This window comes from Fukomys damarensis, unplaced genomic scaffold, assembly GCF_012274545.1.
Source record: "Fukomys damarensis isolate Sample0158 unplaced genomic scaffold, DMR_v1.0_HiC HiC_scaffold_19, whole genome shotgun sequence".
In the NCBI taxonomy this organism is placed as follows: domain Eukaryota; kingdom Metazoa; phylum Chordata; class Mammalia; order Rodentia; family Bathyergidae; genus Fukomys; species Fukomys damarensis.
Window position 1 is genome coordinate 68727875 of NW_022900931.1, and position 15889 is coordinate 68743763.

The following is a 15889-nucleotide window of genomic DNA, read 5'->3' on the forward strand; positions in this document are numbered from 1 at the left end:
AGGCGTCTAGAATTGCTTGCATTTTCTCTTATTTTCTGAATTCCAAATTTATAGTATACAAATATACATAAATCTGACCATCAAAATAAGTTTGAAAAATGACTTTTTACATCATGAAGCAAGCTATGGAAATAAGAACAAGCTTGTACAGTTCTGTCAGAGGTTTCCCCTTAGTTGACAAAAGGGAAACAGAAAAGCTCTACAAATATAATGATGATTCTTTCTGCCATGATATATCCTTTAATAATCAGAAGAAGAGGGGACCGGGGATTTAGCTCAGTGATTCCACCACCTGCCTCACAAGTGCAAGGTCCCAAGTTCAATCCCCAGTACCAAAACAATAATAATAATAATAATAATAATAATAATAATAATAATAATCAGAAGGAGAAAAAACTTTTGACTATAATAAATGTGAAACCCTTTAATACAAATATTGCCATAATGAATACCAGACAAGCCCTATTGAAAGCAATCCTTAAAATTGTAATAACTGAGGGAAAAACATCCTTTAAAAGTTTTGCTTTTCTCACCAAGAGAGAACTCATACTGGAAAGAACCTCTGTGGATGTGGTAAATCCTTTAGCTCGAGCTCCAACTTAGTTTTACACAACAGATATTGCTGGAAAGAAGCTCTCTGAATGTAATGATCTGTATGGGAAGTCTCTCAGCCAGCACCCCCAATGCATGAAATATTATAAAACTAATATTTAAGTGACACTTCTTGAATGTCATGAGCTGGGACAGTCTTTAGGAGGAGTGCTCAGCTAGCTAGCATCAGTGGACTCACTGAAGAAAATCTTTTCCTTGTCATCGGTGTGAGAAATCATCATATCTTCATATTATCAAATATCTTCCCATCATATCTTTGATCTTAATGTGCATCAAAGAGCATAACTGAAAGAGGCCTTATGAGGATCATTGCTGAGAAGTCCTGTCAAAGGTCAGGGCTTATTTCCCATCAGATTCACCCAAGAGAAAAACTATGTGAGTGTAATCAGAAGGCAAAATGTTTCAGTTGGAGTTCTCACTGTGCTGCATCAGAGAATTCATACGACAGAGAAATAACTTGAGGTCCAGAGTGTGGAAAATCATTGGAACTCTTTCTTACTAGGCATCAGGAAATTGACACTGACAGAAACCTCTTGAATACCATCAGGTTGGAAAAGCTGTCAGCCGGATTCTCCCCTTACAGAACACCAGAGATCTCATATTCTCATAGTACACCGAAATTCAGTAAAAGTAGTCAATGTGGGAAATCTTTCAAATGGAATTCTTGCCTTATTGTGTGTCTTAGTTACTTTCTCTTCACTGAGATACAATACTGAAACCCACAACTTAAAGGAAGAAAGGTTTATTTGGCTCCTGTTTTGTAGAGCATTCAGTCCGTAGTTGGCTGGCTCCAAGGCAGAGTGGCATGGTGGAGGGTTGGAGGAAAGCTGCCCGTGGTGTAACACCTGGAAAGCAGAGAGAAACCAATTGAGAAGTAATGGAAGTAAACCCTCCCAGGCCGTGCCCCCAGTGACTCACATCTTCCACCCAGAACATAGCAGCTCAGCTGTAAGCCTTCATAATCCAGTCACTTTCCAAAAACTTAACCCATGACCACATGCATCTTTGGGGGGATGTGTAGATATTAACCATAACAGTATATATCAACAAATGGATACCAGTGAAAATCCATGTGTTAGCTTTTCATGACTGTGACCAGATACCTAGCAAACACAACTTAAAGAAGAAAATGTTAATTTTAGCTCAGTTTCAGAACTTTCAGTTCATGGTCACATTGCTTTAGTTGTGTTGTGAGACTTGTCTGAGTGGGTGGGGCAAAGGGTATATATGTTCTCAAAATGCACACAGACAAAGCAAGAGAATCACACATTTGAGCACAGACTGAGAAACTTAGCAAGACTGTCTCAAAAAATTAAAAGTGGGGGTGCAGGGATTTAGCTCAGTGGTTCTGCTGCCTGCCTCCCAAGCACGAGGTCCTGAGTTCAATCCCTGGTACCAAAAGTAAATAAATAAAAATTTAAAAAGGCCTGGAGATGTAGCTCAGTATGATGACCCTGAATTCAACCCCCAGTACGGCAGACAAAATAAAAACCATTGCACACAATTGTGCCATTTACCCAGAACGTTTTTCCATCCTGAATTCTTTCTGGTGGGAGTGACTGGTGACGTAAGAAACCTCAAAATTGGAGGGAACAACTTCAATCCATTGCTCATTCTGAGCCTTATCTCACATGAGTGGTTGGCATAAAACCACAGCGAGATCCACTTCATGAGCTAGGTATAGCCTTCCTAATGGAGGACATTTTCTGCTTTCCCTAGATCAGAGGATCTTAATCCGAATTCTATTGAGCCTAGAGGTTCACGAAAGGGTTTCCCTAGTCCTCTGCAAAAGGGAGTGTAGAGGGCCGGGGCCTGCCTTGCAAGTGCAAAGACCTGAGTTCGATCCCTGGTACCAAAAAAAAAAAAAAGGAAGTGTAGTATATCCATGTTTCTCACTGGGGTACTGCCTACAGTTCATCAGGTATCTTCTCCAAACATGTAGAAATGCTGGGATACATAGTGTCCTCAAATGCTTGATAGAATTCTCAAAATAGACCACTTATTTGTTATTTTCATGGAGAAAATCCTCAGGCGCTTTTGGGATATTTTGGACTATCAAAAACAAATGACTCTAAGCCAGGTGTGGTGGTGCAGGTAATCTCAAATGTTGATTACTGATCATTTTTAGTTGTCTGCATTTTTTACTTTCTATGCAATGAACCTAAACTTTTTGTGGTTTATACAACAGGAGGATCATGTCTAATAACAATGTATTATATTTTTTAAAGTTGCTATATTAGTAGATTTTAGGGTTCTCACCACACAAAAAGCTTTATCTCAAGCCCACTTTTTTTTTTTTTTTTTTTTTTTTTTTTTTTGTACCAGGGACCAAACTCAGAACCTTGCGCTTGTGAGGGAGGTGGTGGAACCACTGAGCTAAATCCCTGGCCCACTTCTTTTATTGTTTATCTTTGAGACAGGGTCTTGCTAAGTTACTAAGTTGCCCAGGATGGGTTTGAACTTATGATCCTCCTGTCTCAGCCTCCCAGAGTGCTGAGATCACAGGTGTGTACCACCATGCTCAGTTTGAGTTTTTTTTTTTTCACTAATGTAATGTTCTTGAGATCTATCTCGGTTGCTGCATTTTATCAATACTTCACTGCTGTTACTGCAAAGCAGTTTTCCATGATGTGGATATATATGAAATTATTTAGCCATTCAATCACTAAGGGAATTTTGGTCATTTCTTATATTTTTTCTATCATAGGGAAAAGCTGCTATGACTATTTGTGTACAGGTTTTCATTTGAACATATTTTCATTTCGTTAGAACACATATTTCAGTGTATTTGTTCTGGAGTTGACTTCAGCCTCTCTGAAGTCTGAAACCCTATTACAAAACGCTCCTATAATAGCCTCCTTTGAATAAGTCTGCCTTGCTGACTTTAATACATCAGGTTTTCTTGCCCTTATTCCCTCCCTCCCATGCCTCCTCCCTCTCTTCTTTCTTTCTTTCTACTGATACTGAGGATTGAACTCAGAGCCTTCACACTGAACTACTTTTCCAGCCCTTTTTTATTTTACTGTTGAGATATAGTCTTGCTAAGTTACTTAAATTGCACAAGTTGGGCTCAAACTTTTAATCCTCCTGCCTCAAGCTCCCTTAGTACTGGAGGTAGTGCACCATCTCATCTGACTTTGATTATCCTCTTGATATTACATTACAAGACCTTTATTTTTTTAATACAATTCTTTTTTTTTTTTTTTGAGTCAGGGTCTCACTATGTAGTTCAGGCTGGGCTTGAACTCACTATACAATCCAGGTTGGCCTCAAACTCATGGTGATCCTCCTGCATCAGCCTCCCAAGTGCTGGGATTAGCCAGGCATGGTGGTGCATGCCTGTAATCCCAGCAGCAGAAGGCTGAAGCAGTGGGATCATCATGATTTTAAAGGAAGCCTGGTCTACGAGTGTTGTAACTTGTATCCAGATGCCCCCCCAAAGCCTCATGCCCTCATAGGTGGGGCTTTTCTGAGGTTTCTGGATCTAAGGTATGTAAATATGGATAAAGGGTATGTGATAACTATTTTTTGTTGTTTTTTGAGACAGGGTCTCACTATGTAGTTGAGACTGACTTGGAACTCACAATGTAGCCCAGGCTGCTCTTGAATTCACAGAGATCCTCCTGCCTCAGTCTCCCAAGTGCTGGGATTACAGGCGTGCGCCACCATGCCCAGCTGTGATAACTAATTTAGTCCACACAATGGTTTATCATAATTCTGGGTATGAATAATAGGAATACCCACACTGGGTATTTATGGCACCAACCGATAGGCTTGTAGCCTGAATGGAATAAAAGGGAAAGGAGGCTCAGTGCTGCTGCTCTACTGCTTTCTGTCTACCCTGCAATGGACTGTTTCTTTTCTGCCATGCTGCCTTGCCTTGGAGCCAGCCAAATATGGACAGAAACTTCTACAAAATTAAGTAAAATAAACTTTTTCTCCTTTAATTTATGAGTATCAGGTATTTTGTTCCAGCAACAAGGAAGTAACTAAGACAACTAATTAGTTCAAAACCAGCCTGAAGTACATAGCAAAACCTGTCAAGAAAGAGAAAAAGAATCTGGGTATGATCCCCCAAAGCCTCATGCCCTCATAGGTGGGGCTTTTCTGAGGTTTCTGGATCTAAGGTATGTAAATATGGATAAAGGGTATGTGATAACTATTTTTTGTTGTTTTTTGAGACAGGGTCTCACTATGTAGTTGAGACTGACTTGGAACTCACAATGTAGCCCAGGCTGCTCTTGAATTCACAGAGATCCTCCTGCCTCAGTCTCCCAAGTGCTGGGATTACAGGCGTGCGCCACCATGCCCAGCTGTGATAACTAATTTAGTCCACACAATGGTTTATCATAATTCTGGGTATGAATAATAGGAATACCCACACTGGGTATTTATGGCACCAACCGATAGGCTTGTAGCCTGAATGGAATAAAAGGGAAAGGAGGCTCAGTGCTGCTGCTCTACTGCTTTCTGTCTACCCTGCAATGGACTGTTTCTTTTCTGCCATGCTGCCTTGCCTTGGAGCCAGCCAAATATGGACAGAAACTTCTACAAAATTAAGTAAAATAAACTTTTTCTCCTTTAATTTATGAGTATCAGGTATTTTGTTCCAGCAACAAGGAAGTAACTAAGACAACTAATTAGTTCAAAACCAGCCTGAAGTACATAGCAAAACCTGTCAAGAAAGAGAAAAAGAATCTGTATATGATGGCACACGCCTGTAATCCTAGCACTCGGGAGGCTGAGGCAGGAGGATCGCTGTGAGTTTGAGACCAGCCTGGGCTACACAGTGAGTTCCAGGTCAGTCACAACTACATAGTGAGACCCTGTCTCAAAAAAAAAAGGGAAGGGGAAAAGAAGGAAGGAAAAGATTATACTTTTGTGGTAGTTTGTTATAGGCTGTACAGGACACTGACATACTCACTGGCCCTCGTTTCCCCTTTAGCCTTCCTCCCTGCTCACCTACCCTCCGGGTGCCTAGCACTCTTGCCCTGGAGCCAGACTCTGGCCTCTGCCAGCTTCTCCCTCCCCCAACCCTGGTACTGGAGATTGAACTCACGACCTTGCACTTGCAAGGAAGGTGCAGTGCCACTGAGCTAAATCCCCTGCCCTCTGCCAGCTTCTTGAGTGGCTGCTTTAGGCCACAGTTGCAGGTCTCCATGACCACCAACCCCAGCAGTTCACCCCTCTTGCTGCTCATCCACTGAAGCATCAACAACACTGATTTTTTTTTTTTTTTTTGTACCGGGAATCAAACTCAGGACCTTGCACTTCAAGGCAGGTGGTGGCATCACTGAACTAAATACCTGGCAATTTTTATTTATTTTTGAGGTAGTGGAGATTGAACCTAGGACCTTCACACTAAGCTGCATTTTCAGACCTTTTTTTAAATTTTGAGACAAGGTCTTTCCGAGTTGGTTACTTGCCGAGGCTGGACCCAAACTTGGGATCCTCCTGCCTCAGCCTCCCATCATGCTGGGATTATACATTTGTACCACCATGCAGCCCAAACTTTTTATTGACAGAAAATCTTGTTTCATTCTTGCTGGAGTCACACCCTCGTTCCAGTCACAGTTTCTTGTGTGTTTATTAGAGACTTACTAGTTCTGGCCCTTGTGTCCGGGTCAGATTCAGTCCTGATATTGTGAAGATGCTATCTCCCGTTTTGGCACTAAATTTGCTGTCCTCTCTTTCTTCTTTTTCCAGTCATTGGAGAATCTGAGTCCTTGGTTGCCTGAAAAATATTTCCCTTCTGTTTAAAGAGATACAGGGCCCAGAAAGAGGTTATCTCCACACAACTGACAGCATAGAGTTCCCAGACTCCAGAGTTCTCAGGAGCTGCAGTCTCAGAAGACCCTGCCTGAGAAGTGAGACCATCATTAGGGTGACACGGCTGCAGTAGCTCCAAGTGGCCAGGCCCCTACAAGGTCCCAGAGGCGTAACGTACCGTCTCACCACTGGCAAGAACCACGGGATAACGCAGGGAGAGGCGTCCCAAGCATAGGAAGAGAAAGGTGAGAACGGCCACAAGCACAAGGTGTGCAACAAGCCACCCCTTCAGTGCCTGGATCAGTCCGGGCCTTCCAAGGACATGGGCTTTTCAGGAATATGGGTGAGACCACGGCCAGCGCTCAGGTCCCCGGCCTGCACGGTGTATGAGGGCTCCTGAGAGTAGGAGGAATGGGACTGAGTTTCTTACGCCCCCTCAGAAAGCACCATACCCATGAAAGATACCCCAGCGGGGCAAGTTTGTGTGCACGGAAGTGCAGATGCCGCGTTCATAGGGTGCACAGTTGGGTGCGTCAGCGTTCGTGCCACACACCGGGGGCTGGGGGCAGGCCACGCTCCTTTGCCCCGTGACACTTTCCAGTCCTGCGGCTGTTCTGTGGCCTCGCCTCCACTTCCCTTTCCGCAGGGTGCTGGCACAGTGAGCACCGCTGGCGCTCCTCCCCTCGGCTGTCACGGGGCCCCTGTGGGATGCCCGCCCAGGCCTGCTCGTTTCTTTCAGGCCAAGGGCAGGGAAGGGGCCTGGTCCCCACCTCCCGTCTGAGACCCTTGGAAGTTAGGAGGTGGAAGCTGGGGTGTGGGGCTTGAGGGGAACAGAGCGCCCACTGCTTCTCTGCCCAGCAGCTCCTCTGTCCTTCCGAGACAGCTGCTTGGGAGGAAAGGGAAGTTACATCGTCGGCCAGCCTCATCCAAGCTGAGGGCCCTCCACTCTTCAGCCCAGTCTACTCTGCTGTCAGGGGTCCGGAATGAAACCACCTCCCGGGTGAGATGGGTCTCCAAAGAGCCTTGGGTACCCTGCAAGTGAAACTCCTCACCTGTTACCTGCTCAGAGCAACCCAGAGCTCCTGGAAGCTACTAGTGCCAGGTCTGGAGCCTGGTCTCTAGACTGCCTCCGCTTCTTCCCCTCCAGTCCCCTCCTGTTCTTAACTGTGTAAGTCAGTTCAGGCTACCGTAACAAAATACCAGTCTGAGTGTCTCCAACCACAGACATGTGATTTCTCACAGTCCTGGTGACAAGGAGCCACTAGGCCTGTGTCTGGTGAGACCTCCTGGTAAGGTCATTCTCACCTGGCGGGAAGAGAGGGCGACACCAGTGTTACTGAGTGGGGTGGTACACATTTATCATCCAACGACTCTGGAAGGCTGGGGCAGAAGAGCAAGTTCCAGACCAGTCTGAGCAACACAGCAAGTTAATGAGTATCTCAAAATTTTAAGGGGGATGGAGTGAGGGTGGAGCTCAGTACGAAGGGGTTAGGGCCCCCCCATTAGGACCTCGTTTGACTGTCATCACCCGTAAGTTCCCTTTCTCCAAATACAGTCACACTGTAAGTCTGGACTTCAGCATAAGAACGTGAGGGACGCCAGTCAGACCGCAGGACCAGCCTCCTGGAAACATGCAGCCCAGACCTGTCTTTTGGTTTGCCATGAATTTTGGGACTCAGTGACCTGATCACCTCCGGAAGGCCCAGGCTTAGTGCTGGTTAAGATGTGGTCAAAGGCAATGGGCTTAGGGGAAGAACTTAGGTATGTGGACTCAGGGGAAGTTTTCACCCAGGTTTAAACCTTCTACCTCCGTCCGATATTTCCTAGAAGAGCACACTTCATAAACTCGACTCACAGCTTAAAAAGTTGAAAGTTTGGTTTCATTGACTATTTGAAGCCCTGTAAAAACAGCTTTCTAGAGCCTTCTGTCTGAGCATTTACTTGAATATACTTGTGAGCATTGAAAGGAGAGATTAAAAAACCTCACGAGTGACTTTGATGTCTCCCTTTTTATGACAGAGCTTGTCTAGTGGAATACATGGATGACTGTAAGGATGATGAAGTCTCCATCCATCACAGTGTGACTCGAAGAAAACATGAGCTGAAGCACTTTGGGGTGTGTCAGTGAAACTGGTACACACAGGGAAGTGTGTTCTGAGCATCCGTAACCTGCACAAAGGGTGATTTCTCCATGGCCCCATCTTTCACCAGCTCTAACTTCATTCAAACCACAAAGAAGCCATAAGCCACATCAGTGTGGAAAATCTGTCAGACAGCACACACCAGAGAAAAGTCCGATGAGTGTACTGGTTCAGGAAGGCTTTCGGCCAGTACGCTGACCTTGATGTGCATCAGAGGATTCATGCTGGAGAGAAGCCCTGCGCAGGCACACAGGGTGGGATATGCTTCCCCAGAGCTGCAGACATGGGACCAGCACACTCACAATGGAGAAAAGCCCTATAAATGCCACGACTGGGAAACCCTTCCAATGCAATCCTGCATCAGCAGGCTCACACTGGAGAGAAGGCCTACATGTGTGCTCCCTGTGGAAAGTCTTTCAGCCAACTTTTAGGCCCTATCACACACGAGGGAGAAGTCCTAAGCAAGTCACCACTGTGACAAGACCTTCAGCCAGCAATACCAGCTCAGAAGGTATCAGAGGATCCAACCTAACCCTGCCTCAGCTTCCCAAGTGCTGGGATTTTATGCATGCATGACCACACCTCTCCAAAATGGTTTTAAGTGTTGTCATTAAAAGTACACTGGGGAAGCCGGGCTAGGTGGCACACACCTGTAATCCCAGCACTCGGGGAGGCTGAGGCAGGAGGATCACTGTGAGTTTGAGACCAGCGTGGGCTACATAGTGAGTTCCAGGTCAGTCTCAACTACATAGTGAGACCCTGTCTCAAAAAAACCAAAAAAAAAAAAAAAAAGAACATTGGGGACTGGGGATTTAGCTCAGTGGTTCTGCCACCTGCCTTGCAAGCACAAGGTCCCAAGTTCAATCCCTGGTCCAAAAAAAAAAAACAACAAAAAAAAAGCAAATTGATGGCTGAGGATTTAGCTCAGGGGCGCCACACCTGCCTCAAAACTGCAAGGTCCTGAGTTCAATCCCCGGTACAAAAATAAAAAGTACATTGGATATTTCTGTCTACTATTCTGTAACATAACTGTATTGCTCAGTTAGGTCATCAGAACTAGCCACAGCAATACAGATACCAGGTGAGGTGAAAACCCAGGGCCTGAAACAGGACACACACAAAACATTCCAGGACCACCAGATCTAACCACACAGGGCTGGGGCCATGACTCGGACAGAAAGAGCTTTCCTAGCCAGCATGAGACCTTTACCCTAACCCCAGCACTACTTATAAGTAAAAAACGTTGTAGGGAGCCAGGAAGGGAGCCTACGTTTTCAGGGCCACTGCCTTGGGTCCTGGCCTGTGAACCACCACAGCACAAGGCAAATTCAAGAACAGACAGAAATGAGATGGAAGAGTACAGAAGCTGCGGGCTGGGGATTTAGCTCAGTGGTGGCAGCACCTGTCTTGCAAGTGCAAGGACCCGAGTTTGATTCCCAGTACCAAAAAAAGTGTGCAGAAGCTGAATCCTGGGTCCTGGTCAGCGCTGCTGATAGAAGCAAGGACAAAGGCCCCCAAGCACATCCAGTATTTACTGAATACAATCACAAGAAGGAACAGGGAGCAGGGTGTGCTTTGAAGGCATCTAGTGATTTACTGCTAAACATCTGGTGTGATGGTGCCAGGCAGGGCTGTCAGGGAGTTGGCACTGCTTATCTTGTTAGGACAGAAGAAACCAGGACTGGTACCAGGCACAATTAGCAGGCAACCCATTGGGTCAGGGAGGAGCCATAATTCAGGGGAAAGGATTATAACTGGGGTCACACTGACTTCAGCTGCATGTAACTTAGCAGGGCCCCGCCACTTGGCAGACCAGGACTTAGGCCTCAGTGACAGCCATCAACAAAGGAGCAACACTAGCCCAACTCTGCTAGCAGACACGCCATTTGAGTCACAAGGGCTGTGGTGTGACTCCTGATAGAAAACAGCACAGCCAAATTATGGATGGCAAGAAGCACGCGCCACACATAGTCCACTAGTACTGGGCAGGGACGTCTGCTACAATCGCACACATAGTTGGTTAAGATCAACTCGTCATGTTCACTGAAAGGAAGAAGTGTAAATCAACAGCCACAGAAAGAATGCAAGAGGTCGTGACTATGAATCTGAGCAGGGAGGCAAGGTGGGCGCAAAGACCCCAGACACAGAGTTGGGAGTGGAAGCCGGGTCTCTTGGGGCTACAGAAAGCAGCCAGGGAAGCACAGCTCATTAAAGATCTGTTCTGAAACTAGGACTCAGCCCTTTCTCTGTTTTTTTAAAGACAGGATCTCACTCTGTAGTTCAGGCTGGGCTTGAACTTACTATGATGCCGAGGCTGGCCTTAAACTCACAATGATCCTCCTGCCTCAGCCTCCTAAGGGCTGGAGTATAGGCATACGCCACCGTGCCCAGCCCTTTCCCCCCTTTTTTCTTATCTGGCATTATCTGCCTCATGATTAAGCAAAAAATAAAGTAGGGGAGAACTTCTGTGCAGCAAAATTGGTCTATGGACAAAAGAATGTGATGTGCTTTCAAGGGCAGCCCAGTCAGGGCATTTCAAGGACCTTTTTCAATTTTAATTTTTATTAGTACGTGTTTGCAGCACATAATGATTACATCCCTTGTGCGGTGTTACTACGCGAATATAATACTTTTAATTCTTTTATCACCCCCGTCTCCTCCCCCACCCCTCCTTCCATCTGTCAATTGTGCTCTGTAAATGTATCAAGGGCTTTTATCCCAACAGCTGTTTCTTGCCTTTTTTCCCCAAGTGCAGCACGTCACAGAGCTAGCTTCGCCCTCCCACAAGGTTCCCCTCTGCTTTGCCAGAGACTTCTTAGAACAGATGAGAGGCTAGGGAAGAAAGACTTGAAGGAAGCCTCTACACACACACACACACACACACACACACACACACACACACACACACACACAAGAAACTAAAACAAAAAAGAAATTCACAGGAACTAAATATTTGAAATGTTTTAATACCCTAAATATGAACCAAGAAAGGATCTCAAATAAAAGAATAAAATGTACAGAAAAAAAAGAAATATAAGCATAAGAACAGACTCCAAAATGAAAAGTAAGACTTCACATCATGCCAAGTACCACTAAGGATTAATAAGATCCGTTTAGCCATGTGACAGGAAAAATTGCAGACACTACAATTACAAAGAAAGGTCAGGTTGGGTGTGGTTGTGCATGGCAATAATCCCAGCATTTGGGGGGACTGAGGTAGGAGGATCTCAAGTTAGAGCCCAGCTTGGGAAATTTAGCAATTTTGGGAGGCCTTTTCTCAGAATAAAAAAGGGTTGCGGGTGGAGCTCACTGCAAAGCCCTGGTTTCACTCCTCAATACAGGAGGGGGGAGGGAGGGAGATATAGAGAGAGGGAGGGAGAGAGAGAAGGAAAAGAAGAAGGAAGAAGAGACGGAAAAAGGAGACAGAAAAGGAGGAGGAAGAAGAGCAGGAGGAGCAGCACATGCTATTGCTTCCAAGAGTAATCCTGAAACCAGGGAAGGAATATGTAGTTTTTAAAGAAAAAATAAAATTTTCTTCTCCTGAATTAAAAAAAAAAATCATCAGAAACTTCAAGGTAAACAAACTGTATAAGTAAATGTACAAATTGACCGTGACTGTTGTCCAATTTTGCAGCAAATATTAGGAGAATTAGGCCTAATAATTGCCCTTGGAGAAGGCACAGTGTTGATGTCACCACAGTGAAGACACTGCAGTGATCTGTGTCAGCTCGCACTTTGGTACCAGCATTTGCATGGCTGTTCTATAAACAGCAGGTGTTGTTCCTTAATGTGTAGGAAGAAGCCCGCGATAATTTCCTACTGGGAAACCCACTACTGTTGCTAGACCTGCACTGCAAAGCAATGAGCTGTTGACGTGAGCAAGAGAAGCCACCTTATGCTCTGCTTGGTTTCAAACTTACTTTCAACGGGGCTGGAGATGTAGCTCAGTGGTGCCTCCACCTGCCTCACAAGCACAAGGTCCTGAGTTCAATCCCCAGTACTATATATATATATATATATTTTTTAACTCTAGTATGTGTGCTGCCAAAGTGAGCACTATTTTTACTATAAAGAAAAAATATGTTTACCACCATAGGATTAGCACGTGCTGTTTATCCATCACTGTAAGATCAGCACGTTGCTGTATCGAATTCTCCACGGCATAGAAGACGGAGCCTCTGGCTGCGCGCTGGTGGACTCTGCCCTGGGTGCTGCCCTTCACAGAGCTGCCGCTTCAGCTCTGCAGTCGTCCGTCACCATCACTCTGCCTGTTTGGCTCTGCTGCTGTACGGATCTCTAGATCGCCATGAGTTCCCGTGCTGCCCACTGTTCTTACAGAGTATTGGCTGGGTAGAAGAAAGATCCTGTACCATCAGTGCCACCTCCTGCTTCCAGGCTGTGCCATGCATGAGCTCCCCTCTGTCTTGCTGTGAATGTAATAAAGGTTAAATAAACCACTACCTTTAGGAGATGCTCTACTCTTGGGATCTTTGTTTTGCAGATACACCTTCTCCCTTGGGTTCCTCTGAGCCCTACAGTGGCCTAACTCAGAGGGCCTTTTGACCCTCTTTTGACCTTTTGAGTGGCCTCCATGTCCACTTATAACAGTTGGCAGGATCCCAATAGCCAAACTGGGGCTATAGAAAAAACTAGGATGAGGAATAGAACACAGAGTAATAATTTGGATTGACCAAGCCATGACATAGGTTGAAAACACTAGCTCTTGTTGGTGGACCCTCACCAACAAAATAAATCTAGCCTATCAGTTGTGGGGGTAATTGACAAGACGATGAAATCAGTGTGCTGGTTAAGACAGCATACCCATCATAAGGATATAACCTGTGAGAATAAGAAGTGGGAACAGAGAAAATAATAAAGGAAAAACTACCATATAGAATGCCTCACTATGTAAAGGAAAAATTGATGGGCCCTATGGCCCTAGACCCCCTATTGTCACAAGCTTCCCAAAAGAAATTACCAGCACTGCTTTTAAAACGCTTATATAGTTATAGACAAGGAAAGAATGAAGGACAAAGCCCCTGCTAACAGAATCTTACAAGTGAAAAGTACCAGTGATATTTCCAAAATCAATCCTGGCCAGGCTGGTCGTTACAAATAAAATAGCTATTGATTATAGATATGGAGTGTCTGAACTTCAAATAATAAAAGAAACTAGAGAAATGACCAGACAGGAGATAGTCCAGATTAGGAACTATTTTGTACAGAATTTAGATACAGAAGGGAACTGGTTAACCAAAATCTGAGAAAAGGGAACAAAAACAATGATAAGGCCTGGGCAAGTTCTAGCACTAGGTAACCTAGCTGAAGACCCACACATAAACTAACAGATTAATGACCTAGCCACCCAAAATCTAGAGGTAAATAAATCTTCACAGCACTGGATACAAACAGCCTATACGCAGCCCACATCTTCTCAGTACCCTCAGTACTCTCTGGGCATAAGTGCAACAAGCCTGGGGAAGGTATCAAGATGTTGAAAAAACTGGCATTTCATCACCTATTAGAGAGTATTGGAACACGCCTCTGGGACAACAAATTACTGGGGAAGTAAAGAGAATTGTTTTACAATGTGCACCCAAGCATTTAAAATTAAATTATCTGCAAATTACACAGGGAGCAAATACCTACCAAGAATTGATTGAGGATCTCAGATTACACAGGGATCTAGTGGGACAAAACAAAATCACTTTTTTCACCAGGATAAAACAAATACCTGAGGAAGAGGAAGAAAGGAAATATCAAAATGTTAGACAAATACCAGGGCAATTTTAATCCTTGAATAAAAATGTTAGTTGGAACGAATCAAGAATAAATGGACCCCAAAACCAAAATACAAAAAATGGAGGGGCCCTGGGCCATATCACCCAAACCCTGTGACCTATGGGAACAAAAATCCCTTCCAAACCAACCCAGGGATCCAAAGGAATAGAAAGCCTGGCTGGAAAAAAGTGAAGCTAACCACCGCCAAGGTGGCTCAAGGTCCTACAAGCCCTACCTAAGGCCAAACAGGTGACTTGGAGGGACCAGCCATGGTTCAATAGCTCCTTTCAGTAAGATCAGTAGTATCTGAGGGTAGAGGAGGCAATCGTCCTTTCATGATCCAACTTGGGCATGAGCGAGGCTGCCTCAAAATAAAAATATTCAAAGGGCTGGGGGATGTGGCTGAGTGCGAAGGTTACAACACTCAGTATCACAAAGGAAAAGTGGGTAAGGAAAGGAAAGGAAAAAAATACCTCCCTAGACTTAAAATGGGCTTTCTATTATTTTTGTTACTTGGAAGAAAAGCCTTATACCACTTAGTCCCTCTCTTTGCCTGTAGGCCTTTCATTGAATGCATTTGCCAGTGACAAACTGCCGCTTTAAATGGCCGCTTTGAAGTCTCAAGATTTGAAGACCAGTCCTTCCAGAAGATGACCCTAGGAGCACCACTCCTCACTAAGGTGTGACGTCTGCTAGTGGCAACCTGGAATTTAGTGAACCTGATTCATTGATTGTATTGGTGATTGAAAGCTAGGGTCTAAAGTACATCCTCGGGCCTTTTATTTTTTTATTTTGAGATAAGGACTCACTAAACTGCCCAGGCTGGACTCCAATTTATGACCTTCGTGCCTCAGCCTCCAAGCCACCAAGCCCGGCTCTGGCCAGCTCTCGCCAAGCGGGCACTAGCGCCATCAACACCCCACCCCAAACCCCCCATCCGCCACACGAAACCCGACTGCAGGTATGATCTTGTGCAAACGCGGCGAGAGTGCACGGAGCAGACGGGAATGCCAGATCGGCTGCCAGTGAAGGGAAGCTCAGCTCACGACCGCAGTCTCTACCCGCGCGCGCTTGAAACCCAGCGGGGCGCAGCCTGGGACTGACCCCAGCTTCCGCCGCTCTCGGTCCACCACAGCTCTGGTGCAGACGCCCCAGGCTCCACAGCTAGGACACCGCCGGAAGGGCCAGAATGCTCGATTGGTGGAAAGCCTGAGAACATGAGTTCCTATTGGCCAGTGAGCCAGAAAGCCCCGTTGGCAGAAATCCGGAGTACGGGAATTTCCATTCGCCAAAGGGTAAAACGTCCCGTTGGTCGAAGGCCCAGCGGGTAGGAGTTCCCATTGGTCCAGCACCCCACCGCGTGGCCTTCTGGGAGTTGTAGGCGCAGCATTATCCCCCCCCCGCGCCGCCGCCATTGTCCGGCGGGCGACGAATCGGGTGTTTTCCTCAGTAGGGGCGATTTTCTGGCCTAGAGGTTGCGTCGGGCTTCGGTGCTCCCCGCGCGGACCCAGGATGGAGCCCGAGGATCACGTGGCGGTCGTAGCGATGAGCGCATGGCCGCCGGTGGAACGTCTGCAGGTAACAAT

At 45.7% G+C, this 15889-nt stretch overlaps 1 protein-coding gene and 1 long non-coding RNA gene across 3 annotated transcripts in view; one reads left to right on the forward strand and one right to left on the reverse strand.

The window, feature by feature from the left end:
* Positions 1–1363: 1363 nt before the first annotated feature.
* On the reverse strand, positions 1364–15723 carry LOC104856972. 2 transcript variants are annotated; one of them, XR_778754.3, is made up of 5 exons: positions 15408–15723; positions 14172–14256; positions 12611–12949; positions 6214–6346; positions 1364–1457 (listed from the first exon to the last, which is right to left on the reverse strand). It is a non-coding gene; the product is annotated as an uncharacterized LOC104856972 (long non-coding RNA). The 2 variants fall into 2 exon arrangements; XR_004518063.1 differs by lacking the exons at positions 1364–1457; positions 6214–6346 and having other exon boundaries at positions 12553–12949.
* A 75-nt stretch (positions 15724–15798) lies between these two features.
* Positions 15799–15889, forward strand: part of Znf8 (zinc finger protein 8) — a 14559-nt gene continuing 14468 nt past the window's right edge. The window contains exon 1 of the mRNA XM_010616615.3: positions 15799–15881. Within this exon, the coding sequence (XP_010614917.1) occupies positions 15816–15881 (66 nt within the window). The 5' untranslated portion in view covers positions 15799–15815. The remainder of the gene's footprint in view (positions 15882–15889) is intronic.